Source organism: Cotesia typhae, unplaced genomic scaffold (genome assembly GCF_013202065.1).
Source record: "Cotesia typhae breed Kobodo isofemale line unplaced genomic scaffold, CoteBio_Ctyphae contig_46, whole genome shotgun sequence".
NCBI classification, from domain to species: Eukaryota; Metazoa; Arthropoda; class Insecta; order Hymenoptera; family Braconidae; genus Cotesia; species Cotesia typhae.
In genome coordinates, this window is record NW_027423754.1 from 167,555 (window position 1) to 195,231 (window position 27,677).

The 27,677-nt window shown below is 29.5% G+C and overlaps 1 protein-coding gene across 1 annotated transcript; it reads right to left on the reverse strand.

Annotated features, from left to right (window-relative positions):
• Positions 1-816: 816 nt before the first annotated feature.
• LOC141529211 (uncharacterized) lies at positions 817-27,007 on the reverse strand. Its single transcript, XM_074245683.1, has 19 exons — positions 26,723-27,007; positions 26,511-26,633; positions 26,374-26,427; positions 26,126-26,248; positions 25,857-26,042; positions 25,021-25,618; positions 24,592-24,675; positions 24,237-24,517; positions 22,857-24,195; positions 22,583-22,744; positions 12,222-12,509; positions 11,719-12,108; positions 10,544-10,980; positions 9,221-9,389; positions 3,642-4,184; positions 1,878-2,093; positions 1,643-1,726; positions 1,273-1,437; positions 817-1,160 (listed from the first exon to the last, which is right to left on the reverse strand). Exons 1-19 carry the CDS (start codon positions 26,933-26,935, stop codon positions 817-819), a joined length of 5,799 nt encoding a protein of 1,932 aa, XP_074101784.1. The 5' UTR covers positions 26,936-27,007.
• Positions 27,008-27,677: the final 670 nt, after the last annotated feature.

Below are 27,677 nucleotides of genomic sequence, written 5' to 3' on the forward strand. Positions count from 1 at the left end.
CCATCTATTTTGTATTTACAAACTAGCATTTTATTCGGCTTCCTTTCATTCTCTATCCATCCGTTTCGCCAAATTCTAAGTTTTATTTCCGATTTCAATTTTATTTTACATTTTGATCGGCAGTTCGCTCATTCTCTATCCATTCGTCAACTTCCCATACTAAATTTGGTTCGGGACTTAGCCAAAATTTCTTTTACAAAGTAATTTTCTCTTAATAATAATCGTCATTTCTCTCATTCCATATCTATCCGCCGAGTTTTCATACAAATTTTCTCGGAACTTAGAATAATTCGCAAGGATAATTGAATTAATTTTAACTACAGAAGTATGATCACGAGCTAGGAATGGAGAATCATTCTAGTAATTATTTTGGCTATTTATTATGCTTGTCCAAAATAATTATTTCGATAAATGTTTAGGCAATTTTTCGCACTAACAACAAAAAACAATAATAGTTAAGTCCGATAATTGACAAAAAAATAATATATCCGTGGATAACAAAATATAAATGTTATACCAAAATACTAAATAAACCAAAAATAATAATATATCCGTGGATAACGAAATAAATGTTATACCAAATAACTCAGTACATGTCTTGATAATAATAATAATACTTCGTTAACTAATAAATACACTCAAATTGATAAAAGAAAATAATCTCTTTCCGCCGGTTCCGGCCGGCTTAGTATCCGGCGAACATGACGAGTGAAGAGTAGGTATTCCAACTGTCGCTTCGCTGACTCCCTCGCTCCTTCGTGGTCGCCGTCTACGCGCTCACTCTCACCGTCTCACTCGCTCCTATTCGCTCGTATGTCACAAAGCAATAATTTTTCTCACTTCTTCTTCATCTTTATGTACTGTTGTTATGTGTCGAGCTAACTTAAAATATAGTTTTCCGCAATACTGACATGCATGTTGTTTTGGACCCGAATTAGACGTTTTTACATAAATTCTTGGTCCTCCAGATGACGTCGATGGTATTGGATGAGGAACATCGACATCATATCCTTTAGCAATACAATTTTCTTCTATTACTACAGTCTCGTTTGGCTTGTGAGTATTTTTTGGTTTAGTAATATTTGTAATAACATTAGTTTGTTCATTCTCATCCTCAGTAGAGTCCTCTTCTGATCGTCGAATATAGCTAGGATCTGTATCTGTAAGTAAACGTTACTTAATCACTTTGTGAAACTCTGCGAATATCATTCAATTCATTTGAAAATAATAATTATTTTGTAAAATAATAATTGTATTTGTAAAAAAACTAACCAATAGAATCCTCATTCAATTCATTTAAAGGCTGGTGTACTCTCAATTCCTTGACTAAATTTTCATGATTTTCTAAATCTAAGTGAGACTTAACAGATTTATTACTGTCCAGCAGCATATCAGGTAACACACTTTGTGATATTGAATTGTCATCGTGATCTGAATCTGTTAACATTCATTAATAAGTAAATTTTTATGAATTACTTTGAGTTTATTTATTTTTTATTTAGTCATGAGAATTTTTCTTATATAACTAGTTAAAATCAATTATTAATTAACGCACCAACTTCAAATTGTAATATTTTTTGTAATAACCGGTGTCTATTTTGTTCAGTTTGAGTTAAAAAATTTGGAGTAGTTGGTTTGGAACCAGATTCATCTGAGTTGATATTCTTTTCCGGTGATTCAACAGGTGCTGTATCTTGCATCGATAACTCATCATCGGTAGTTGAATCTGTAAAAATCAGTTGATAGTTATTAATTTATTTATATTTATAGAAGTATCCATTATACGTTTTATGTATCTAGTTGTTTAATACTAGAATAAAAAATATTCTATTATACAGCTTTTATGAGAAAATAATTCTTACTATCGAGCAACAAACCTTTATCACTCTGTCGGAAAGCCGTTAAGAATTTAAACTTATTTTTTCTCATTATTTCAAACCTAGTTCCTGAATCATTTGAATCTGAATCAACAGAATCTGAATCAGAAAAATTTGATTCAGGTTCTGATTTTAATTTTTCTAATTCAGCATTACTGTTCAACAGAGAGCATGCTGGAACTTGAATATTAGATCGATTATCAGGTGATCTTCTCTCTGTAAATTGTGGTTTATTTATATCAAATCTTTTCAATGAGTTTTGCGAGATATCTTCGTCTGAATCTGAAACACTTCGTATCTGACCAGACTCTTTAGAAACGGAAATAATTTTGTTAGTTTTCTCAATTTCCTTTTGATCCTTTGGCAAAACTGATTCTTTTGATGTATACTGTTCATTTAATATTTTTGAACGTCCATCCATGCCGAAAACTTGATCAGTTTGTTTATTACTATCATTCACAATTTGAGCATCATTTGAAAATGGCCTGATATGATACAACATGTTAGTAAAGAAATTATATAATAAAGAATATATCTATAATTAATTGCTGGTGTAAAAATAGAATTACCTTTCAGGAGTAATTGAATTCAATGAAGAAATTTCAAAACCTAGAAACAAACAAACATTTTTCTGCTTACCAACTAAGGCATTAGTAATTAATTTTACATGAGCGAACGCCTTCTGATCATAAGATTACATGGTTTATATGATCAAGTTTGGATTAACGTTATAAAAATGATAAGATGTTAGTTACTTTTGGTCTAGTGCTAAGAAACAAAATTTTTACTATTTATCGTTTAAGGCAGCAAAATGTACTGATGTAAAATATCATTCTTATAATAAAATCTGTACTGAAAAAAATTTTTAAAAGAAAATGAACTCGGGTAATTGAATGTGATCTTAAATAGCAGTGAATAAATTTTTCAAATTATAAACAAATCATTATTATTAAAATGTGGAAAATCCGTAAAAATTTAAAGATACCTTTTTTTATAGACAGTTAAATGTCCTGTATGAAAGGTTCTCATAAATTTTACTTTATCTGTTTGTTTTTTTTAACCAAAATTCGATGTAAATATAAATTTATATCAATAAATTAATCTGTTTAGTTTCCAAAAAACTTAAGCATTTCATTTGGCTGGAGTATTACAAACACAAAAAAATTTTAAGAGATCAGTAACATTTCCGAAAGTTTTAAGCGTTTCATGTATCTGAAATTTTGACCATACGAAAAAATTGATAGAAATCATTTTTATTGTAATTTAAATTTCTTGCAAAAAAAGGTTTATATCTATTTCCCTCTATCTTTATCTTTTTTTACCAAATTTTGAATTGAAAGTTAAAAACTGTTCTGTTTAGTTTCAACAAGTTTTAAGTACTTGATATGGAACTTAATTTCCTACGGAAAATTTATCGAATAAAATCATCGTAAATACGACTCTAGAAGCGAAATTCGGAAAGTAAAGGTCGAATTTCATCTATCTTGTAGAATTACCAAATTTTACTGTATTTTTCGTAATTTTAAAACCAAATTGCAAATATTTCTTACAGTGTAAAAAAAGAGTGATTCAAATATTTTTAATTATTCATTGCTTAATTTTACTGTAATAATTAAAAACCCCTAACCTATTTCATTATTTAAAGAGCTTCATATTAACGATAAAATTATCAATTTCTATAATTTTGACAAGATTTTTCTCAATTATTGCCATTTAATTTGTAAATTAAAAAATTAAAAACTTATTCATGTTGTTAAGTTTTACCTGTCGCATCATCATTGCTTGAATTATTGCTAAAAATAATTGGAATATTTCTAAGATTTTCTTTGGTAAGAAGAAAAGGGACTTCGGTATTAGCGAGTTTCAAACATCGATTTCCATTGGTGTCAGTAAATGAATTCACGAGATCACTTGAGGTTGTCTCATTTTGATCTTGTGAAAATTCCTTAGTACCTGTATATTTTTCAGATACATTTGAATCAATACCACTTATCTGATGGATTGAAGAAATATCAACATTTTCAATGCAAGTATGCTTCATATTTCCAATCCATGTTTGACTCGTGTTCGGTGTTCTAGATATAAAATCCTCCATGTCATCTCGTGATAATTTTTGGTTCAATATATCAGAAGAATGCTTATGCGTCGACTTCAAACTAGTATCAGAATTTGAACTGTTTATCTCCAAATATTTTGATTTCTTATCAATTGATACGTTCGAAGGATAAGGACATAACCGTTTTAAAGAAACTCTAGGTTTGTTTGCTGTCAAATTATTCATAACTTCATGTAGCATTAGAGAATCATCTAAAATTAAAAAATATATTTTTCTTTTTACAAAGTTATTAATTAACCGAAATTATTGTCAGTTCATTTTGTAATAGTATAGAAAATCAAGTATTAAAAATCTGAGTAAACATTCATTATAAATAACTATAAATAAAAATTATTTTTAATCGTTATAAAATCCGAAAAATTATTCGTAGAAAATAATGAAAAATTTATGTCAAATCTTTAAAAATATCAAAAAAGAATCTATTTATGTTCATGCATGAAAAATAGTAGAGATGTGTTAGGAATAACATTTCAATTATAGGTTAACTTCGGAGTTGATGATATAAGAAATCCTATTTTTGAACGCCATTACACTGTTGTATGATAATTATTATTTTGAGAGATCAAAAATGATTACCACTTGAACATTCCAGAACACATTTATGTGAGCTTGCGTCAGAAATTGAGACCAATTTATATGTTTTTTTACTTGTACGCTTTTTTTTATTAGCACAAATACTGAATGTTTCATTTGCATTTCGTACTAAGCTGTACATTGTGTAAATAAGTATTTTATCCGATAATTATTTCAGCATTACTTTTATTGAAATTATTAAATCGAAGATGTCAGACACAAGATGCTAAAACGTTTTAGTTCAGTTGGAAATGACTCAATCAAAACTTTCATCAAGGCAAGTTGCTTATCAAATATTAAGGGCGTGTTTCACATTTAAAAAAATACCAATATTATAAAACAAAAATCCTAGCTGAAAAAAAATGGGAGCACTTCCATAGTAACTAACAGATATTAGTGAATTCAATAAAAACGAAACTTTAATCGACGGTTGTCACTAGAATTTTTCTTGACGTTACAAAATTTTGAAACATTAATATTTTTTTTTTTTTTAATGTTAAAAGTAATGATCACTCTTTTTGAACTGAGTGAGGTTTTGATTTTTATTTCGTTAAAAAAAAAATCCTACTGATAATCAATGTGAAAATTTATATAACTTTACAATAATTTCTTAGTAAGAAATAATTTTTTTTTTTAATATAACAATTGATTGGAATATTTTTATATCTGAGCAGACTATTATGAAAATTATATTATTACGAAAAATATAAGTATAGAAACTTAGTAGATTCCAAAACATAGAGACAATCATAACAATCCAAGACATATATCATGTGCGACATCTGGATGTATTATGAGTAAATATATTAATACTCCGGTTATTGACCGAAAAATTTTTTTATTTATTGTTAAATATCAATTTTAAAGTCAGTTATTTGTGAAATATAATTAAACAATATCATGTAGACAATTGGAATAAATGTTAAAGCCATTGATCAATAGATAATGTTTTACTTCGAAAATACTTTATGAGCATAAATACAGATGAAAATTAAACTACAAATAAATATTAAAGTTTGTTTTGCTCAAATCATATCAACATAACCTATCAAGAAGTACTTTGAATAATAAATGGAAAAGAAATATTTTCGTGATTAAAGAAGATAAAAAATATGTCAAAAAGGTAAGTTCAGTACAGGGAACAATTATTTTTTCATAGCTGAAGAATTTTTTTTATTCAAAACAAGTTTGGAGCTACTTATTGGAGGTAATCATGAGATCAAATCTTATCGAAATTCGCAAACTAATATTTTTTAAATTTACAGATTTCAATCCTCGCTATCTGTACGACGACGTATTAAAAAATATAATCAATTTATGCATTAAAATTTGTGAGTTTAAAATGAGAGTTTTTGTAAATTGTTAAAGCATAATTAAAACTTACCTTTAAAATGACAGACTATAGTCAGTCAGATATATTTATTTTTGCAGAACTTGCTTCTTAGACAATTGAGTACACACTTTTTCACTGTCAGATGAATTGATTGATTCTCTGTACTACGAGTCGACTGGTTTTTCATACCAAAACGCTACCATGTTTCTCATCAGATTTTGAATTCTCAGGGAATGACGAGAATCGTAGACTGAGGCAAGAGTTTTATTCGATCAATAACTTTCTGGCGATTTGATTTTATTGACTGAATAAATCAAATCTTACGTCTGTTGTTTCAATGATTTTTAATAATGCATTAAATTAGTTAATATATATTATGTATATTGTATTAAATTTATATTGATTTTGTGGTTATTAAAAAATTTAACTTTTTTATTTATGCATTTACGATATATCGATTAAGTTACAATCTAGAGAATAATGATTCAAAAATGAATGAATAAATCAGTGATTGTCTAAGAATCCAAAATTGAAACCTAGATAATCTCAAAAAAAGTGATTGTTTACAGATAATGAATATAATAGTGTAGTAATATTCTTTATGGTCGAAATATAAAAAATAGCATTCATGAACATTTTATCAGCGCATCATTAAAATCTTAGTAAGAGTTGAATACGTAAACTGCGAAAAGATAAAAACAAAATATAAAAAGCACTTTTCTATAACCTACACTAAGATAATTGTCTAATTTATACAAAGAAAAATTTATTGAATATCATAATAGTTCTCTCATGCGCGTAGCATAGATGTTCAATAACAGGAGACAGTTATTATTTGAAATTTTGATACATACACTATAAAAAATTTTTCGGACTTGGTGGGATGTGAATAACTCTGTGTAAAAATATTGTTCTAAAATTAACAAAAAATACACCAAAAAGTTAAAATAATCCAAAACAGTATCTAAAGGATGTTAATTAAAAGACTTTTGTTTAAAATTTAATTGTTCATAGAAAAGTTTTCTTGAATTTTTTTCTATTTGATAAAATTTTCGGAACAATACAGATCAGTTCTTTAATATGATTTTAAATTTAAATCGAATTTTGGGAAAAAAACGATATAGATTTAAATTGATGAAGAGCTTCTTGGCATAAAATTTAATTTTCCATAGAAATAATTTTATACGAACTTTTTTGTCCCTGGAATATACTTTAGCAACAAATAGTGCTTAAAGCTTTTGAAAACTATATAAATCAGTTTATTGACTAAATTTTGACATTAAATTAAAATTTTCGTGGAAAAAAAAATAATATGGAGCGAAATCGACGTAAACAGTTTTTGTGAGAAACGTAATTCGCTATTAAATAGGTCTTTTGAATTTTATTGAGTCTTCGAAACGTCAGCCATATGAAATGCTCATGACTTTTGGAATCTGTACAAATCAGTTATTCAACTTAATTTCAAATTTTGGTAAATGATAGTCAGAGAGAGTAAAATTAGAAATAACGATTTGTTTAAAAAATTTATTTCTCTATAAAAAAGGTAATGTTGAATTTTTGTGTATCGAGAAACTCTGGCAACAACAAGTACTTTTTTTTCAAAAACTAAACTAATAACTTGTTTAATTTACTTGAAAATTTGAATTCAAATTTGTGCAAGTAAAACGAAAAAATGAAGTAAAGGTGGTGTAATTATAAAAATAAATTTATGACAATATTACATAAAAAATACTAGTAAAATTGAGAAAAAAGCGAGGGTTGCTTGATTAATGAGAATTATAGCACGAAGCTATTGTTATACATTGGTTTTTTTAGTGATTTTCGAATTTTTTTGTTCGATATTCTTTGTAAGCGTGTGTTTGTAGTTTTTTTATACTATGTTCATATTTTACTATTTAGTGAATAGATACATTCGAAAATATGGTAGCAAAAACTTAGTTTTTCTTTGGTGGACGAGAATCGAACCCATGATCGGTGAATTCGATAGCTGACGTCACGGATGACGCTTGCCTGAGACCGCTCGACCAACGAACGCATTAAGAGAAGCTAACCTTCTCTTAGAAGTTTTATAAGATGTTTTCAACTTATAAATTTATATGTACGATTACTGGATAAGACATGCTTTATAAAACCAAAAAAAAAAAAAAAAATATAAGAGAAGCTAACCTTCTTATCCCAGTCAGTTTACCATCATCTAAAAAAACAAACTGATATTTATTATAAAAGGTTTAATTTAGATAAATCTGATATAACTTCATTACTGTTTTTCGAAAAGACACTTCAATAAAAAGACCACCAGAATATTTCATTTATATTTATTGATTAAGTTGTTATAAGGTATTTGTTACTTATGTGGTGAAAAAAGATAGATAGATAGATAGATAGATAATTATTTTTATGCCAAGGCATATAATGGCCAAATGGCAAATACAAAATTACATATTTGATAACATACAGTACAAATAATGGTGAACATTATTAACTTATTTTTATGTAAGGATTAAAACATTGCGTAAATCTAGATTTTGATCCAACTGAGATGCTAATTTAACAGAAAAAATAAAAAAAAATAAAAATAAAAATAACCTCATAGGTTACTCACATAAGAGATGAACTATGGACTACCATCATTATATCTTATAATGATTTACTTAATATATTAGCGTACGATAACTTAAATATCTAATTTAAACAAGTAGTCAAATAGTTTATTCTTAAATACTTCAAGACTAGTTGCATTTATTATATCATTTGGTAATTCTTCCCAGAGACGGATTGCAGTAATAACAAACGAAGTCTCATAATAAATTGTACAATAATTTGGCATTTTAAAGTTAACGTTGTTTTTCTTTACTGCCAATCTTTCTGATCTTCTTACATTCGTATCTTCAATGAACAATTCACGCAGATAACTGGGTTTACCAACAAGTAATAACTTATAAAAATAACAGCCTAAAAAATAGATACGACGACTTTTGATGCTAAGCCACCCTAGTTCACGCCTATAGGGTGTTATGCGTTCATCTCGTTTTAAATTATAAATGAATCGAATAGATGAATTTAAAGAACGTTGTAATTTTTTGTCATTTTCAAAGTTTGAGCTTGTTAATACTATAGAACAATAATCGATAAGAGGTAAGATGGTAGCTGACACTAATAATTTCTTAATATCAATCGTGTAAATGTTCTTTTTTAGTTTAAGACTATATAATGCTGAATTTATTTTACTAATTGTTTTTGATATATGAAGATTCCAAGACAGTGTGTTTGTAATATGAAGTCCCAGACACTTGGCCGACTCTGTAAAGGGAATCTTTATACCATTAACAATAATAGGTGGTAAAAAGTTTTGTTGAATACTTTTTAATTTTCCACTCGAACCTAAGAGCATAGCTTTTGTCTTATTTACATTGATTTCTAGACCATTATCTTTAGCCCAATTAGCAACTGCTTGAGCATCAGTAGTTATTTGTCTGATTGCATCGTGTAACTGGAAGTAATGGAAGTGTAAATAAATATACTTATCGTCTGCAAAGAGTCCATGTCTTGAATATATGAGTTGTTTTGCAACTGAGTTCATGACTAACAGAAACAAAATGGGTCCTAAGACTGAGCCTTGAGGTACTCCAGAAGTAGTTTCTATGAATTCAGTTGGTAAACCATCATTATTCAAGACTGCTTGACTTCTATTTGTTAAGTACGAAAAAAACCAGCTTACAGTTTCAACAGAAAAACCAAGTTCTATTAGGGTACTCAATATTACTCTCGGGTTTACATAATCAAATGCTTTTGTTAGATCAAAGAGAACTAATAATGTCAGTTTGCCGGAGTCCATGCTACTACTAATGTCCTTTATAAGTTTTAGTAAAGCTGATTGTGTGCCATGATGCTTACGAAAGCCTGATTGAAATTTATCTAAATACTCATTTTCTTCAAGATAATTCACTAGCTGATTTGCAACAATTCTCTCAAACACTTTACTTAAGTGGGATGTGTTTGCTATTGGGCGAGTATCCGATAATGTGCGTGGGGGAGTAATTTTATTTAAAGGGATAATAAATATTTTCTTCCACGCCGATGGGAAGATACCTGTTTCCAAAGATTGATTAAAAAGAGCGGTGAGAAATATAGATATTTGAGGGAAAAAATTTTTTAACCATCTAAGATCTAAACCATCAGGACTCTGACCTTTTGATTTTTACGGTAATGTGTAGTGCCTTTGTAACATCTACAATGTCTATTTTTGACCAGCTAAAGGTGGTTTGAACATTACTAGAGTATAAGGAAGGTAGCACATTTAGGTATCCAAGATCACAAGGTGGATGCTTTCGAACAATATTTGCAAAATATTCATTTAGTTCCACCGCATCAAAATGGTTCAAGGGAGTGGACGATGAATTTTTACAAGACCAAGATGCTTCAACTTGCTCCACACACTAGCATCACTTGGTAAATTTATCAGACAATTTTAAGGTAATTTTCTCGGGCATGGTTAAGCTCACGTTTTAACTCTTTTCTCCTAGCTTTGAAAAGTACGAACAGATTTGTATCATTTAATCTCCTTGCACGCTTATATAACGCATTTCGTTCCTTACATTTATTTTTTAACTCTTTAGTTAACCACGGATTTGGAGGTTTATTTACTTTGCGTGTTCTCAAGGGTGCAAATTCGTCTAGTGATGCTAAGGCATTATCTATAAAAATATTGAGTAGTTGATTTGGGTCATCATACTCTAACGAATCCATACCTATGTTTAGAGAGCGCATGAGTGAGTTTGCTAGATCATTATGATTTTTATCAGAGAAGGAACGAAACTTTACTTGTTTTTCCCAGCGCTTTGGTAAGTTAAGTAAATATTCGCAGACTAAATAATCATGACCATTCATAAATGGCTGATGTGATTTAAAATAAGCTCCCTGTTTAGATTTATTATCTAAGAGAATCACATCTAACCAAGTCTCATTGTTATTGGTATGATGTGTCGCTCCATATGGAACACAATGAAGTGATTGTTCTGATATATAAGTTTTTAGATGATTAGAAACGTAAGAAGAACTAAGCAAATCACAGTTTAAGTCCCCTGTAATCACAAAGTTCTTAAACCGGATTGCATATTTGTTAAAATTATCAAAGAATTCATGTAAAAGATTTCCAGCTGGTCGTCTATAAATGACAGATAGTAGTAGATGGACACCAGACGGTGAGATAATATCGAGTATGAGATATTCAGGTTGATTTAGATGGTCAGAAACAGAGACGTAAAGAACTTTTGCCTTCAAGGAGTTATGAACCAGACAAGCAACCCCCCCACCTTTCATAGGTCGTCCAGTATCTGGGTGAGTTAGTTTTCGATCTCTTCTAAAAATAATAAAATCTTTAAGGTTAAACACAGAGTTATCATAATTATCTTTAAGCCAAGTTTCAGTTAACGTAATAATGTCTGGTTTAATTTCAGCAACTAAACTTAAAAATTCTGCTATGTGACTATTTAAACTATTTATATTTAAACTCAATAACTTTAAGGATAATGGTTTTTGACTTTGAGGCTCAGTTAGATCAATATGACGCTAATCAAGATTATTAAGATCTGCTTCAGAGTAAATTTTGATTTTTTCTGAAGAATCATCTTTTTTTACAAAAATAAAACCGTCTCGCACCCATACATACTTATACTTTAATTCATTCATTTTGTTTTTTACAATTAGTAATAGTTTATAAGTTTCAGGATGTAGAAACTCATTGAGAAATATGTTACCCCTATAAGAATCACCGACAATAGTCGAGAAGACTTTTCTTATAGGTAAAATTTTTAGTTTACGTCTGGATTCTAAAATAGAATCACGGACTTGAGGTGACTTAAGTTTAAGTATATAAGAATGCGAGATTGGTTTATTACTATTATTATTTATATTAGCACTTCCATTACTACTGGTAGAATTTGATTTTTTATCTATTTTACGTATACTTAATATATCTTGTTTCAAATCAGTTATGCTTAGCACTTCTAAAACTTTATCAGCAATGTCTATAGGCGATAATTTCGTTGCCACTGGTTCTGGAACGCCGGATATGATTAATTCTGATGTTTGTTGAACGACGGTCGAGGGAGTCATCAATGTCTGCGACGTTATTGCCATGATTCTTTCCGATAAAACTTGTGAATTTGCTATAGTTTCATCTTCAAGCTTTTTAACTTTCGAATTCAGTTCTGATATTGTTTTTGAATTTCTAGTTAAATTCGATGTTAACCTGTCAACTTGGTCTTTAGTCTCAGATTGTTTACCATGTAAATCATCAAGGCGCTTATTTATACTATCAAACTTTGACGATAATTCATTGAACTTTTTGTGATATTAGGTATTTCAGAGAGCGACTGAGAATGAGTCGACAAGGTTTCCATCAAGAGTGTTAATTTTTCATCTGTTGATTTGTTAAACCAGCCATCCGGTAATTTATTTTGCGACTCGGAACTTGTTGCTCCAGAATTTTGTTCAAACATTGTAACTGTAGAGGTGGTCGGAGAATCAAACACTGAGTCACTCACAGGTGATAGTAAAAATGCTGGTGACGTAGGAGAGGATACACTTGGCCTTTGAGTTGTTTTTGAGACTAAAGTTGGAGAATTTGCTGATGATTTTGCTGATTTATAGCTTGAAGTTGAAGAGTTATTTGAATTCACAGATTTAAGAGTGGCAAGGCGATTATTTTTTATCTGTGAGTTTGAGTCCAACCGTTTTAATAAATATCCAAACTTATTTCTACAACAACATTCCGATGGTAGTTTGTTTTTGATGAAATCACGTAAACAACTTGGGTGAAATGATTTTCCACAAATATCACAGTTATACGGAGTTCTTACGCTGTTTTTACATTTGAAGCACTGATCGGAAAGTATTGACATAACACTGAGACAGTTTAAAACAAGGCACTCACTTCAGTAGAAAAGATTTGCTTGTTTATGTACCTATTGACATAATGACGATTTATATAGTTTGTTTACATTTACTATGAGGTTGATTTGACAGTTACACTGAGAAAAACAAATGTGACACGCACGATATTTGGTCACTAATACAATAATGTATAGCATGAACTTATACACAGAAACATTAACTGTTGACTATGGACAGCGATGCGCGTAGGCGATGCGCTGCGAGATAGTAATACTTAACCTCGTATCACTCACAACAGTTTTCAAAATACAAAAAATGCAGATATATTAATTATTCAATATTATAAAGTCTTGATTAATATCTCTAATTATAGAGTAAATTTTTATACACAAGATGATATTTAATGTATTTCAGTTACTTTCACTATTATAAGGATTTAAATAAAATTTCTAAGAGCAGTAAATTCTACGTGCTACTAGTACTACTATTTATACTATTTATACTATACTAAAAGAGTGTTATAAGAAAAAAAATTAACTTTTCCAAACTAAAATAAAACGCATTGACGGAAGTAGAAAATTCTTGCAGTATAATAAACCGCTCGCGCTAAGTCTGAAGAAGAGTTATCAATAAACTGTCATACATACGTACAATTCAAGCTAATATAAGCGTGTTGAGAAAATTATATCAGAGTTTTTTTCAAAGAAAATTAATTTTCCCACCGAAAGTTTTTGTTTTTCAATTTTATTCTATCTCTTAATTTTCACCATTAAAGAAAATATAAAGTTAAAATTTAGTTATAAATCCGATCTGTCTCTAAAATTCTCAAATATCTGGAAAGAATTTTTTTCTCAGGCTTTAGACGTATTCAGCCATCATTTCGTTATAAACCAGGGTATTTGCAACTTTTGTCCCAAAAGTTTTTTTATTTGGTCAGTAGTTTTGAAGTTATCGTAAAAAAAGTTTTAAAAATCATGAATTTTTTATCAAATTTGTTGGGACAGTTTAAACAAGGAAAAATTTTGTTCTCTGGCTTTAGACGCATTCAGCCATCATTTTGTTATAAACCAGGGTATTTGCAACTTCTTTTGTCCCAAAAATTACTTATTTAGTCAGTAGTTTTAGAGATATCCTAGAAAATGCTTGGAAAATGATGAATTTTTCATCAAATATGTTGAAACACTTTTAACTGGGAAAAATTTTTTTCTCTGGCTTTAGACGTGTTCAGCCATTATATTCTTCTGAAACAGGGCATTTAGAACTTCTTTTATCCTAAAAATTTTTTTATTTGGTCACTCGTTTTGGAGATATCATAGAAAATGCTCTGAAAATTATGAATTTTTCATCAATTATGTAAAAACACTTTTTACTGGGAAAATTTTTTTTCTCTGGCTTTAGACGTGTTCAGCCATTATATTCTTCTAAAACAGGGCATTTGAAACTTCTTTTGTCCTAAAAATTTTTTTATTTGGTCAGTCGTTTTGGAGATATCCTAGAAAATGCTCTGAAAATCATGAATTTTTCATCAAAAATGTTGAAACACTTTTAATTTGGAAAAATTTTTTTTCTCTGGCTTCAGACGTGTTTAGTCATTATATTTTCCTAAAACAGGGCATTTGGAACTTCTTTTGTCCCAAAAATTTTTTAATTTGGCCAGTAGTTTTGGAGATATCCTAGAAAATGCTCTGAAAATCATGAATTTTTCATCAAAAATGTTGAAACACTTTTAATTTGGAAAAATTTTTTTTCTCTGGCTTCAGACGTGTTTAGTCATTATATTTTCCTAAAACAGGGCATTTGGAACTTCTTTTGTCCCAAAAATTTTTTAATTTGGCCAGTAGTTTTGGAGATATCCCAGAAAATTCTCTGAAAATGATGAATTTTTCATCAAATATGTTGAAACACTTCTAACTAGGAAAAATTTTTTTCTCTGTCTTTAGACGAGTTCAGCCATTCTATTCTTCTAAAACAGGGCATTTAGAACTTCTTTTGTCCCAAAAATTTTTTTATTTGGTCAGTAGTTTTGGAGATATCCTAGAAAATTCTCTGAAAATGATGAATTTTTCATCAATTATGTAAAAACACTTTTAACAAGGAAAAATATTTTCTCAGGCCTTAGACGTATTCAGCCATCTTTTTGTTATAAACAGGGTATTTGCAACTTCTTTTGTTCCAAAAGTTTTTTTATTTGATCAGTAGTTTTGGACTTATCGTGAAAAAAGTTTTAAAAATCATGAATTTTTTATCAAATTTGTTGAAACAGTTTAAACTAGGAAAACTTTTGTTCTCTGGTTTTAGAAGCATTCAGCCATCATTTTTTTATAGAACAGGGTTTTTGCAACTTCTTTTGTCCCAAAAGTTTCTTTATTTGGTCACTAGTTTTGGAGTTATCGTAAAAAAAGTTTTAAAAATCATGAATTTTTTATCAAATTTGTTGAAACAGTTTAAACTAGGAAAAATTTTTTTTCTCCGGTTTTAGACGCATTTAGCCATCATTTCGTTATAAACCAGGGTATTTTCAACTTCTTTTATCCCAAAAGTTTTTTTATTTGGTTAGTAGTTTTGAAGTTATCCTAGCAAACGTTTTTAAAATCATGAATTTTTCGTCAAATTTGTTGGGACAGTTTAAAATAGGAAAAATTTTTTTCTCTGGCTTTAGACGCATTTAGCCATCATTTTGTTATAAACCAGGATATTTGCAACTTCTTTCATCTTAAAAGTTTTTTTATTTGGTCAGTAGTTTTGGAGTTATCCTAGAAAAAGTTTTTCAAATCATGGATTTTTCATATCATTTGTGGAAACGATTCGAACTTGAAAAAAATTTTTTTTATGGCTTCAGACGTATTTAGCTATTATATTATTATAAAACGACGCATTTGCAACTTTTTCTGTTCCCTTTAAATAATTAAATATTTCATTTTTGACCATAGCATATTATAAACTTGAAAGAAATTATATTATTATTATTATTCTCGATATAATTTCCAAACCTACTTGAAGAGCGTCTTTACGAAGCTTAAGTTTTTTCGTACAGTAATGTATCTTTAATTCATGCACACCAATTGCGCCTAGAAATTGTAATCCTATTTGCAAATAGGAAATGATTTTTTCGTATCATTTTTGAAAAAATTAATAGGAATGTTTGGTTTTTTATTTCATATTTTATACCTTTTTTAGAATAAAAACTTTTTAATTGTTAAAAATCGAATCGGTGTTATATTTTCGACAGCAAATCCGAATTTTATGGGATATTTGCTTTCGGGCATCTCAATCTGGATATTACTGAATTTCACGACCGATGTAGTTATATATATTAAACTTTCAGTACCGTTCCTAAAGTCATATCTATCCGGTTTCGAAGTATTTCTTGTAGTTATCCAATCTGATTCAAAACATATTTTGTATGATAAAACTTTTTTCTTATTTTAATTTTATAAAGTCAACTCGACTTCATTAATGTAATCTCATCTCATTTGCTTTGGTTTTTAATATTTCTTGATTTCATGAGCCAACAGACATCTATTTTAACCGGTAAACTGACTTTTTTGGAAGATGAAGAATTATTTAAAATATTTTTTCGGCCAAGTGGATCAGGAAGACTTCAGTCCGTCTTGGTTAGTAAAATAGTCAATTTTTGTATTAAAAAAATTTTTTTTTTGACTTTTCGTTCACTGGAATTTTTCACTAAAACAAAAAGTCAATTTTTCACAAAATAACAGAAAAGAATGATCCGGCATTACTTTCTGATTATTTGCTTTTCTGTACCGCACCGATATATATTAGCTTGCCATGACCGTAATATCGATATTACTGAGTTTGACGACTAATGGACTCATATATATATTAAGCTATGAGTACCGTTTCGAAATTAATATATGTCCATTTTCAAGGATCATTCTTCAGTCAACGCAGATTAATTATACTATCAATGAAAATGGACACTTGTTGGCTGAACAATTTGAAAAAAAATAAGTGAAAACTGTTTGGGTCAGTATTATTCAATGTTTAATGTTCAAAGTATATTTTTGTTGTCGGGATATATGTCAGCCAAAGATAGGTCCCTAAAGTCTACTATAAACAAATGTCACGAAAGTGGCTTCGGGGACGGTCTTCGAAGACAGTGTTAATTATGTTCAGTTTTGGAGACCGTCCTCGAGACGAAAAAATGTCCTCATAGTCCGACATGTATATACGAAATGGTCCCCGTTCACGGTATTAAATATATATATATATATATATATATATATATATATATATATATATATATATATATATATATGTATGACGTATGGGGCTTTTGGCGACATTTTCACTGCTAACATGGGACATTTGCCGACTTCTGGGGTCTTCGCCGACGGTCGGCAAAAGGTACGTAGTAGTTTCGGGGTATTTGCGGGCTGTCGGCGAACAATACGTATACGTATGTTCCGTTCGCCGACCTTTGGCGAAATGCACGTCTAATAGGGTTTTTGCCGACTTTCAAGAAAGCATAGTATTCAACGGTTTTCATTCTGGAAATTATTCTTTATAAAAACTCTTGACAAGTCTTTACAGCATAAAAAGTAAAAGAAGAAAAAAAATTTGGAAGACGGTTGACCCTGAAGGTCATCCCTGCAACTTCCCGCTTATTCCATACTTAGGCGCTTAAATTGCATTAATGATGTTTTTGAGCTCTCCGAGCTCAAAAATATGAGGGAAATTTAATAAAACACTATTTCTTAAATTTTCAAACAGCAATAACTTTTAATGAATAAAACGATTTTCACGCGGCTGGTGGCATTTGACGCAGTTTTTAGGCCCCATTAAAAATTTTTAAGTTGTGATTGATCAAATTAGGAATTTTGATGTAATTCCGAAAAAACATTTTTTTGTTTTTTTGAACAACGATAACTCACGAACAAATCAACTGATTTCAATCGGGCAAGCGGCGATTGACGTGGTTTTTGATGTTAAGAGCTTATTAATTTTTGGGATTGATCGGTAAGGCCGTTTAAAAGTTATTCCAAAAAAACCATATTTAAAAAAACTTTTTTTGTAGTATTTTTGAGATTTCTGGAAATCTACTGGTTCGAGGTGGTCCAAATTGTGTTCAAAATTTAAGTTTGGTCGAGCTCTTTCGAATGGCACCAACCGCTACGAAATAGGTCGAGCCATTCTAAAGTTATAAGAGGTTTATATACGGTCACACACACTCACACACACACACATACAGCCATACGGACATTATTGCGGAAACATTCGGGGAAGCTTTCTAGGACCTCAAAATGTTAACATCCTTTGAAAACTCGATTTTCGAAAAACGGGGTAAAACCAATAACTTCCCAACTTTTGAAAATTTTCAATTTTCTTAGCGGGAAGTTAAAAATTATATGTAATTAAATATACTTTTACATTAATATATTTGAAAAATCTCTCTATATAATCATAGGTGATATAGAAATAGATATAAGTATATAGAATTATCCATCATTATGTCCATAGAAATAACAAAAATTGGCGTGCGTGGGACCCGTACTGCGGACCTGACGCTTGAAAGACTAGTTCACTACCTGTTTAGCTACGAGACTTACTCGAAGATCAGAGTTTGTAATAATGAATACAAGTAATGCAAATCGTATACATGATCGTATACAAATCGTTTACATTATTGTAAAATATGAAGAAATAATAATATATGTATAAAATAACTTGAGAAGTTTCAATCAATAAAATTAATTATTATCCCTTAAAGAAATTAATAAAAAAGCAGCATAAGAACGTCCTCCTATAGATATTTTCTCCCTGAATACAGTGACTATTATTTCATCTGCAAAATACAATAGATTAAAAGATTATTAATCATTTGAGTAACAGACTCTTAGATAAAAAAGAGTATGTTCTATACCCGGGAAAAAATGATCAGGCCTGATCAGACATGAACAGGCATGAGTCTTCAGGCCTGATCATGCATGAAAAATGACCGGGCCTGATCATGCATGAGAATGCCTGGCAAGGCCTGATCATGCATGAGAATGCCTGATCAGGCCTGATCATGCATGAGAATTTATTTCAAAAAAAAAAAAAAAGTTGCACCTGTGGGGATTCGAACCGTAGATGCCGCGCTCTCCAGACTGTTACTTTACCTCTTGACCATATAACTTATCTTTACATTAGAGGTATCTTTCAAACTAGTTCAAGTAATTTTAATTTCATACATGACTTATCTTTACAGTTAAGGAAGTTAACTATGCCTAGTTTATTAATTATTAATAATTTATTATATATCAGAGTTATTTGTTTAAAACGGATATGTATTTTTTTTACTCCATTAACATGTGGCTCTATGCACAGTAATAAAAAAAAATTTCTTTAAGGTTTATTCCAGAATTATAATTTTGTTGTTTTCTTTTAATTAAAAATTTTTTTTTTTTATTCAAAACGTATAGGTAACTAAGAATTATCTGTATGTTCTACAATTCAGCAATCTTTCATACTACAGCAATGAACCAAGGCGTAGCTTAAGATAATAACAGACACCTTGAAAGGACTTATCGCCTATCGATATCAACTGATCTATTTTGGATATCAAAAACTTTATGCTTAAGCCGATATTTTAAATGAAAGTTGTACATTTAAAATTAATAAGGGGATAGAAATTGATGCGTCATACGGAACAAATTAATTTTAAAAATAGAAATAAAAGAAAAATCAGACATGAGCAGACATGAGCAGGCATGAACAGGTCTGATCAGGTCTAATTTCAGGCCTGATCAGGTCCAATTTCAGGCCTGATCATACATGAACAGGCCTGATCAGGTCCAATTTCAGGCCTGATCAGGTCCAATTTCAGGCCTGATCATACATGAACAGGCATGGTCAGGTCTGATCATTTTTTCCCGGGATGAACAGGCCTGAGGTATTTAACGCTTCAGATATGAACAGGCATGGACAGGTCTGATCAGGCATGGACAGGCCTGAGCGTATTTAACACTTCAGGCCTGATCAGGCATGGACAGGCCTGAGCGTATTTAACAATTCAGGCCTGATCAGACATGGACAGGTCTGATCAGGCATGAGCAGGCATGATCAGGCATGAACAGGCATGGGCGTATTTAAAACTTCAGACATGAACAGGCATGGACAGGTCTTATCAGGCATGGACAGGCCTGGTCAGGCCTGAGGTATTTAACACTTCAGACATGAACAGGCATGGACAGGTCTGATCAGGCATGATCATGTTTAATTTCAGGTCTGGTCATACATGAACAGGCCTGATCAGGTCTAATTTCAGGCCTGATCATACATGAACAGGCATGGTCAGGTCTGATCATTTTTTCCCGGGTAGTAATTACAAAATACCCACAGAAGTAAAAAATTATATACGATTATATATGATTTATAAATAATCATATATGATTTCCGCATAAGTATATATTATTATAAATAATTTTATAAAATCGTACATATTGTTTTTGTGATTTTTGTTCAATTCTATATAATCATATACAATTATATATAATTTGATGTATTCATATATAATTTAATATCTATTTTACATATTTTTATACCACATTATTGACTTCAAAGTTGTAACTCTAGTAATTTTGTTTTTCAAATTTATTTTTGTAGCTTACTATGTGATTGTTGAAATTTTATAATTTTAAGCGATGGAAAATATAAATTCGATGTTACTTTCCGCGGTTTCTTTGAGTTTTCATAACTTTTATTATTTAAATCCCTCGTGGTGTTTTGGCAATTGCTATTGTTGTTTATTTATATTGGGTGTATAGTAAAAATATCACAATATCCCAAGCTCTCATTAAAAACTATTGTCATTTTGGTAAATTTTATTCAAAAGAAGTCAAAAATTAAAAATTTTTAACTTAAATTCAACAAAATATTACCGAAAATTTTTGTGCGGCTTGGAATTCTTTGTGGAATCTCCAAATGTATTTCACTGCTTTCCTTATAACCTTAATTGCTTGATGTGTCTCACCAATTATAATGAAATCATGTTTTATCAATTGATTATTATTTTATCTAATTAATGCCCAATATACCAGTTTTCTATTTATAAAAATTTCACGATTAATATTTTTTCGTTTAATTTTAGATCATTGAAAGCCAAGTTTTTTTTACATTTATATGCTCATGTTTTTCAGACTTAATTGTGTCATCCAAAACCATTTTTGTCTATCTTTCAGTGCTGTTTTAAAAGATATTATATCCAATAATTTTGATCTATTCAAATCTGTAATGACGTATATAATCTTTAATTGATAATTTGAACTCGTTCCAAATTAACAACACAAATACATATTATGAATACAAAAACGAATAAAAAGTTAACCAATGTAAGCACTAGAGCAACTAGATTCGATAAAAAAAAATACAGATGTCACTCTATGATATGGTCAGGATGCTAATAAAAAAAAAAAATAAATAAAAATCAAAGAAGTCTGAAGTAGCAATGAGTCTGACAGTTTAAATTTAAAGTAAAAGAAAGTTTTCTGAAGTTTTAATTATGAAGTAAGTTTTCATTATGAAAACAACAAATTGAAATGAAATTGCTAATTGAAATTTCTGAACCAAAGAAAAATCATTTTAAATCATTAAATGAAATGATAGATAAATATAGATAGTTATAATTAGAATAAAATTAATATCTAAGCACTCATTGCCGTATCAAGAATTCTAATAATCAATCACATTGCTTATATGTGAATTATTTCATAAAATATCAGAAACTAAAACTGTCAAACACATTTTCATAATCAAAACATCGTTTAAAATCATAATAGACTGACAAATCGTTGTTACTAGAAAAATTAAATACTATTTTACCATTTAAAAGCTAAAATTAATCAACACCTCACGCGACAACCGGCTTTATGATGCATAATACTATTTTCTATACCAACACTTTGAGTAATTTTATCTTAATTTGTTTTCTATTACAAAGATTAATTTTTTATTTTTCAGTTCTTATTTGTCGTAAGTGGATACTCTTTTAATCGAATAACATTTGTATCTTTTACATTTTGTTACTAACATTGAAACGACTGAGTCTTTATAACAATTCAATAAACATATTCGTTTTGTTGAAAAATAATAAAGTAACATAGAATTGGTTAAATAATATTTGATACATGGTCAGAAAAAATTTTATAATACAACATTTTTATTGTAACTCACACAATACTCAAATAATTATAATAAAGAGTTAGTTAACTAACATTTCATAGAATAAAGTATTATAAATACATATGTATTATCTTATACATATAACATTATCTGCATGTCAATATTTATAGTTTTTATCGTTCTATCAAAACTGTTTAAGTAAAAATAATTCCAAACTATAAATCTTCTGAAAGATAATGAATCAGTTCAATTAAAAATTTTTTTTCAATAATAAAATCGGTACTGATAATATATTATATTATAATGTTACTCATCAAAGCATATATATTGTTTTATAATATTCACTTAACTGTTTTAAATAAAATGTACTTTCTTAGTATTTTGTAATTAAAAATAGAAATAATTATTAAAAAAATATTTTTAATTTAAAATAAACTTATAAAATAAAAGCGGATTCTTACTCATATGATCCTTAATGCAACGAACGCTTAGTTAAACAATTAGTGGGAATTGTTTTTGCTTCGTTAAAAAAATTAAATTTTATTTAAAATTTTTTTTCTCAACATAGTCACTTTGTGTTTAATTTTTCGATTTTCAACAACTTTTATACTTTTGTCATTATTCAACGTCTTAACATTTTTTTCTTAAATTGACTATGAATCCAACTCTTAATCCAATCCCTGCGACGATTTTTTAAGCATGGGTATTTAGCTAGTAATTCATCAATTTTTTCGAATGATGGTAATGTCTGATTGATAAAATGATCCTTAAACTCAGTCATGATAGCTCGTTTCTCTTCGCTACTATAAGGTTTCTTCCTCGAAAAACCTATTAAAAAATAAAAGTGTAATCATTTAAATTTCTTAAGTGATAAAATAGTTATGTATGATAACGATAAAACTTTATCAAGCGTTGTTTTAAATGAAGTAACATAACTCACCGATACTGGAAACCATAGCTACGACCGGCTTATCTTTAGGAGTATTTTGTTCACAAAACTGTCCGTTATCAGTTAATACCGATGAATAATTTGCACTCGAAGTACAAGGTACAACATTATCAAAAGTTACCTCCGTTCCACTGGGAATTTGTGTTGAGTTACTCGAGAAATTACTGTCATATATTTCGTTAGTTTCACTAGGAATATTGGACATATTATCATTACCAGTACTATGTGATAAGCTGTCATATTCTACGTATTCGGATTCATCATTTATGTTAATATCTTCTTCTTCATCATTTTTGTCATCCACAGTCCCGTGGACAGCATGAAGCAATTTAGTCACTTGGACTATTGTTTTGGACTTGATTGGCTTTCGGTAATAGTCTTTATGAATTTTCTCCGAGTGTCCCATGTGCTTGGTTAAATCTGACAGAGCATTGTCTGAGAGTTCAAATTCAACACATTTTGTGGCAACATGTTTCCTTAATTGGGTTCCACGGAGTAATTCCGGTTTCTCGGCACCACAAGCAACTGATAGATTACGCATCACAGTACATAAATTTATAACCCGGATTCGACTAGTCCCTCCGTTCGGTAAACCAAACACAAAATCATTATCCGAAGGAACGTCAGCTAATGCTCGATATGAAATTAAAAGTCTTAACTCATCAATAATGTCGTTACTTGCGATTACTGCAACATCTTTGTTCAATTTTCCACGTATTTCAATTCTGTAATAATTTCGAGCAATTTTCTTTCCTTCATCATCAAGAGCATTATACTCTTCCTTATCTGCATGTTTATCAATGCTTTGTAAGCGATCGATGTCAGACACGGTAATATTCTGCACATCACCTACTCGGCGACGATTAAATACTAATAAGTAAGCTGCTACTAATTTTGAAGCGGCCAGCCACGACTGATAATCAAAGGTTTCTTTTAAATTTGTAAAATGAATTTTTTTTACAGTTTTTATATAGATAATAAGTTTTTGAATATCTTCGCTCATAGGTAAGATGACAACTTTATGTCTTTTTAGTTGAGCTTGAGATTCATTGGCAACTTTATTTACTGCGATACTCATTTCTGAATTATACACTTTTAAAAAGTTAGCAACTTGTTTTTGAAGTTGGTCTTCCTCTCGTACAACATATTCGGTCTCTAGCATAACTGCTATTTGCCGAATGTATGTCACAACATTCAAAGCTACAGCTGGGACCTCACAAGTGTTTTTAAGATAGTTAATCCGGGCTATTTGTCCAATCGCATTTATAACGGTTTGGATGCATTTAGGATGAAATAAATCGGCTAATTGTGTAATAGTGGAATTTATCTGCTTAGCAGCAAATAATAATCTTCCAATAATCTTAATCGGGCTCTTATCATGTTGTGCTGGTAATGTGCTGTATATTTAATACATAATTTATTTCCATATAGAATAATGAGCCAGTCGTAGCGAATTAAACGCACAATTTCATCTTCTTGTAACACTGGAAATACAACAAGCCTCAAAATATCATTTGCAGTAGAGAGCATTCGAGCTTCAATAGTCTTCCCCATTACGTAGTATACTCGCTGGCCTTTCAAATTCTTACTTTCACCTTGTTTTTTTCTACATTGGCTTATATGTTTGCGTGCATTCGCCTTAGTATATGTTCCTAAGCAATATGAACAAGTAGTATAGTCGGTAGCTTTTTTGGAATTTTAGGACGACGACTCACTATTAATTCACCTTTATTGTAAAGTTCATTGCAATTGTGAGAAAACGCACCATTATTTCTGAAAACCGTCAAAATTTCTTTTCGTTCAGCTGAACCTAAAAAAAAATTTATTCATTAATTAAACGAGCAAATACTTATTGGAATAATTATATTTTATACTAGAATAACTACTTAAATATATTATCTGAAAGTATATCAAGACATATAAGTGACACTTCAATAAAAAATATAGTCAATTAATTTTGAAAAATAATCTAAACTCGCAGCTACGATTTAAACTTATTCATAAGAAATATTACGTTAATCTTTTCTAATCATTATTGATAACTATTACTTAGAGATAAAAAGTTTTTTTTGCTGTTAAATACCGTTCTAAAAAAATTTGTAAAAAATATGATGCTTTAAAAGTCGACTCATTTATGATTTAAAAAAATTTTCACCTTTCGAAGTGTTATTAAGCTTTTTCACGTCTTCAATATTGCCATGAACATTTCTTATATGCCGTGGCAATTGACCAACGAGAATTTTGTGACAAAATGGACACGCATACTTTTTTTTCCATCGCGGAACATTGGATTGTTGAACAATTAACTCGGAATTATCAATAGATCCTTTCTGAGTATTTAAACTAATTTCTTTGGAGATAGCCAAATCCAGACCAGGATCATTATTTTCTTCTTCATTTTCGTGAGAAAGCTGATCCTGTAAAAGTTCAGAATGAGCGTTATCTGATTCAGCCGGTAAAGTTAAAGATTTTTCCAAGTTATCAACAGAATCTAGCCCGCTCAAACTTGCAACTGTCATGTCCGATAAATTCATCTCATTGATGTATGATGGATCATCGTTGTAAGTCTCATCGTGAGTTTGAGTTGAACCAGAATCATTCAATAAATCATTAGTTTCTCTCATTGTACGGTTACGCAAAATTACAGGTGATAATTGAGGTGAATCTTCAAGAATATTATCATCATCTCTTACTTCATCAACAGTTCTACCATCTAGTTGGTAAGACAAAATTGTATTTAATTGTTCAGAGATCTGTAAAAATTTTTCGATATTAAAAATTAACTTAATTTTTATTACTTAAATCAATTATTTTTCCAAAAAAAAAAAAAACAATATAAATATAGTATTCAGTTATCACTTGTGAAAATTAATTAATAAATATAAGAAATCTTATATAATGATTAATATACGATTATCTTGGAGTGATCACAATTATTGTACATTAATGTTGGACTCGTATGACACCATAATTATAGAAAGAAAAATGTACCTTATACTCCGAAGAATACTTCAGCATATCTTGTTCTGAGTCGTACAAGGTTTGAATATCAACCATATCAATAGGTAAGAGGGCAATATCTATTAAATTATCTTCGTTTGATATATCGGACGTCATTTTAGCTGTATTCTTTTCTTCTTTATTGAAATCTTGGTTGATTTGTCTTACACAAATATCCTGAAAGCAAAATGCATAAAAAAATTTTTAAAGTAGAAATTGGATTCAGTCAAGATCAAGTGTAATGAATTCAAAATGTATACTCTATTCCCTAAATGTTCTCCAAGCAGTTCAGTCAATACCTGACTATTGTCTTTTTCTCCAATAACAGATAACTGATTCATTAATTTGCTCTGCGCACTTTCTATATTCTTATCAAATTTTATCTAAAATTTACAAACATAAATTAGCAAGAAAACTTCTGATTGTAAAATTAGCTAATTCAGACCATAAGTTGTATTTTAACATACTTTATTATTATTTGATATTTCTTCCATCGTACATATCTTACGTTTAATTTGTTGCTCACCATTCCATTGGTAAATAGCATCTCTACATAATTTTTCTGAAACCAAAAACATATAGCATTCAATATTTGTAGCAATAGGATGCAGTAAATTGTATATATTATAATTATAAAATTTTTACCTCAGTGTCGAATGTTTTACCAGGCAGTTTGGTAAACAAATCATCTTGTCCTTTGATTTCCTCATTGCAGTACTGATCCAACGATTTACAAGATATATCTTCTATATCTTGATTCAAATCAATCTGGAAGTTATGATAAAAAACTTACAATTTATAATTTTTGATTAGGCTCGAATATCAATTAATATGCATTTAAAAATTTTCTTATTTACTTGATCATTATCAATTGTTTCCGACAAGTTAATTTGCTCAATGACGATTTGATCTTTATCATTATTATCATAATGCATACTTTGATATGACTTTTCTTTAGAATGCTCAGTTGCTTTGCTGATGTGACAATCATATGTAGTTTCACCTTGATCAATAATTAAACCATCAAACTTTTTCTGGAAAAAAATATTATTTACATTGTTATTAATCATCACAAATGAACGCGAACTTCTAGGCCCTAATCATCATAAATGGTATATGAACCAAGAAATAAACTTATAACGTATATAAATCTAGTTAAATGTTAAAAAATGAATATTAGCTATAAAATTATTTTGAAAATTATATACACAGCATTTTCAATATTAGAAAAGTCTTAAATTAGATATCGATTAAGTTGTTTACTTTGATTATAGATGTTGTATCAGGTGGATCAGTGGTAATGTTATCTTTATTGTTTTGTTGCCCATTGCACGCTGTTAAAGATATATCCTCACTATTTTGATACTAATTCAGACGATAAGAAATATAAATGAGACTTCCAATTGGATTTGTGAATAATTTAGATCTGATTATTATTTTGATATACCTGTACCTTATCTAGAAGCTCTAGTGTGTTAATTTTTCGACATATGACGTAGTCATGATCATGATTTATTCTGAAATCATGATTGTTGAAATGTTGAAATTGTTGAAATGTTGAATCATTGCTTCGTTTGTTAAGTTCAAAGTTAAAAACATCATCAAAAGTTTTCTAAAAATTAAAAAAATGTATAAATGAGGATCTATTTATTTTTATTGTTCATTTTGCTGAGATTTATTAGCTTAAAGTCTGAAATATAGTTTGACTAAAGACTTAAAGCATTACAAGAATGCTGATCTGGTCGTTGAAGAAGTAACGTAAGAGAATTTTGTCACCGCATGAAAAAGAAAATAAATTCATATGAATAAACT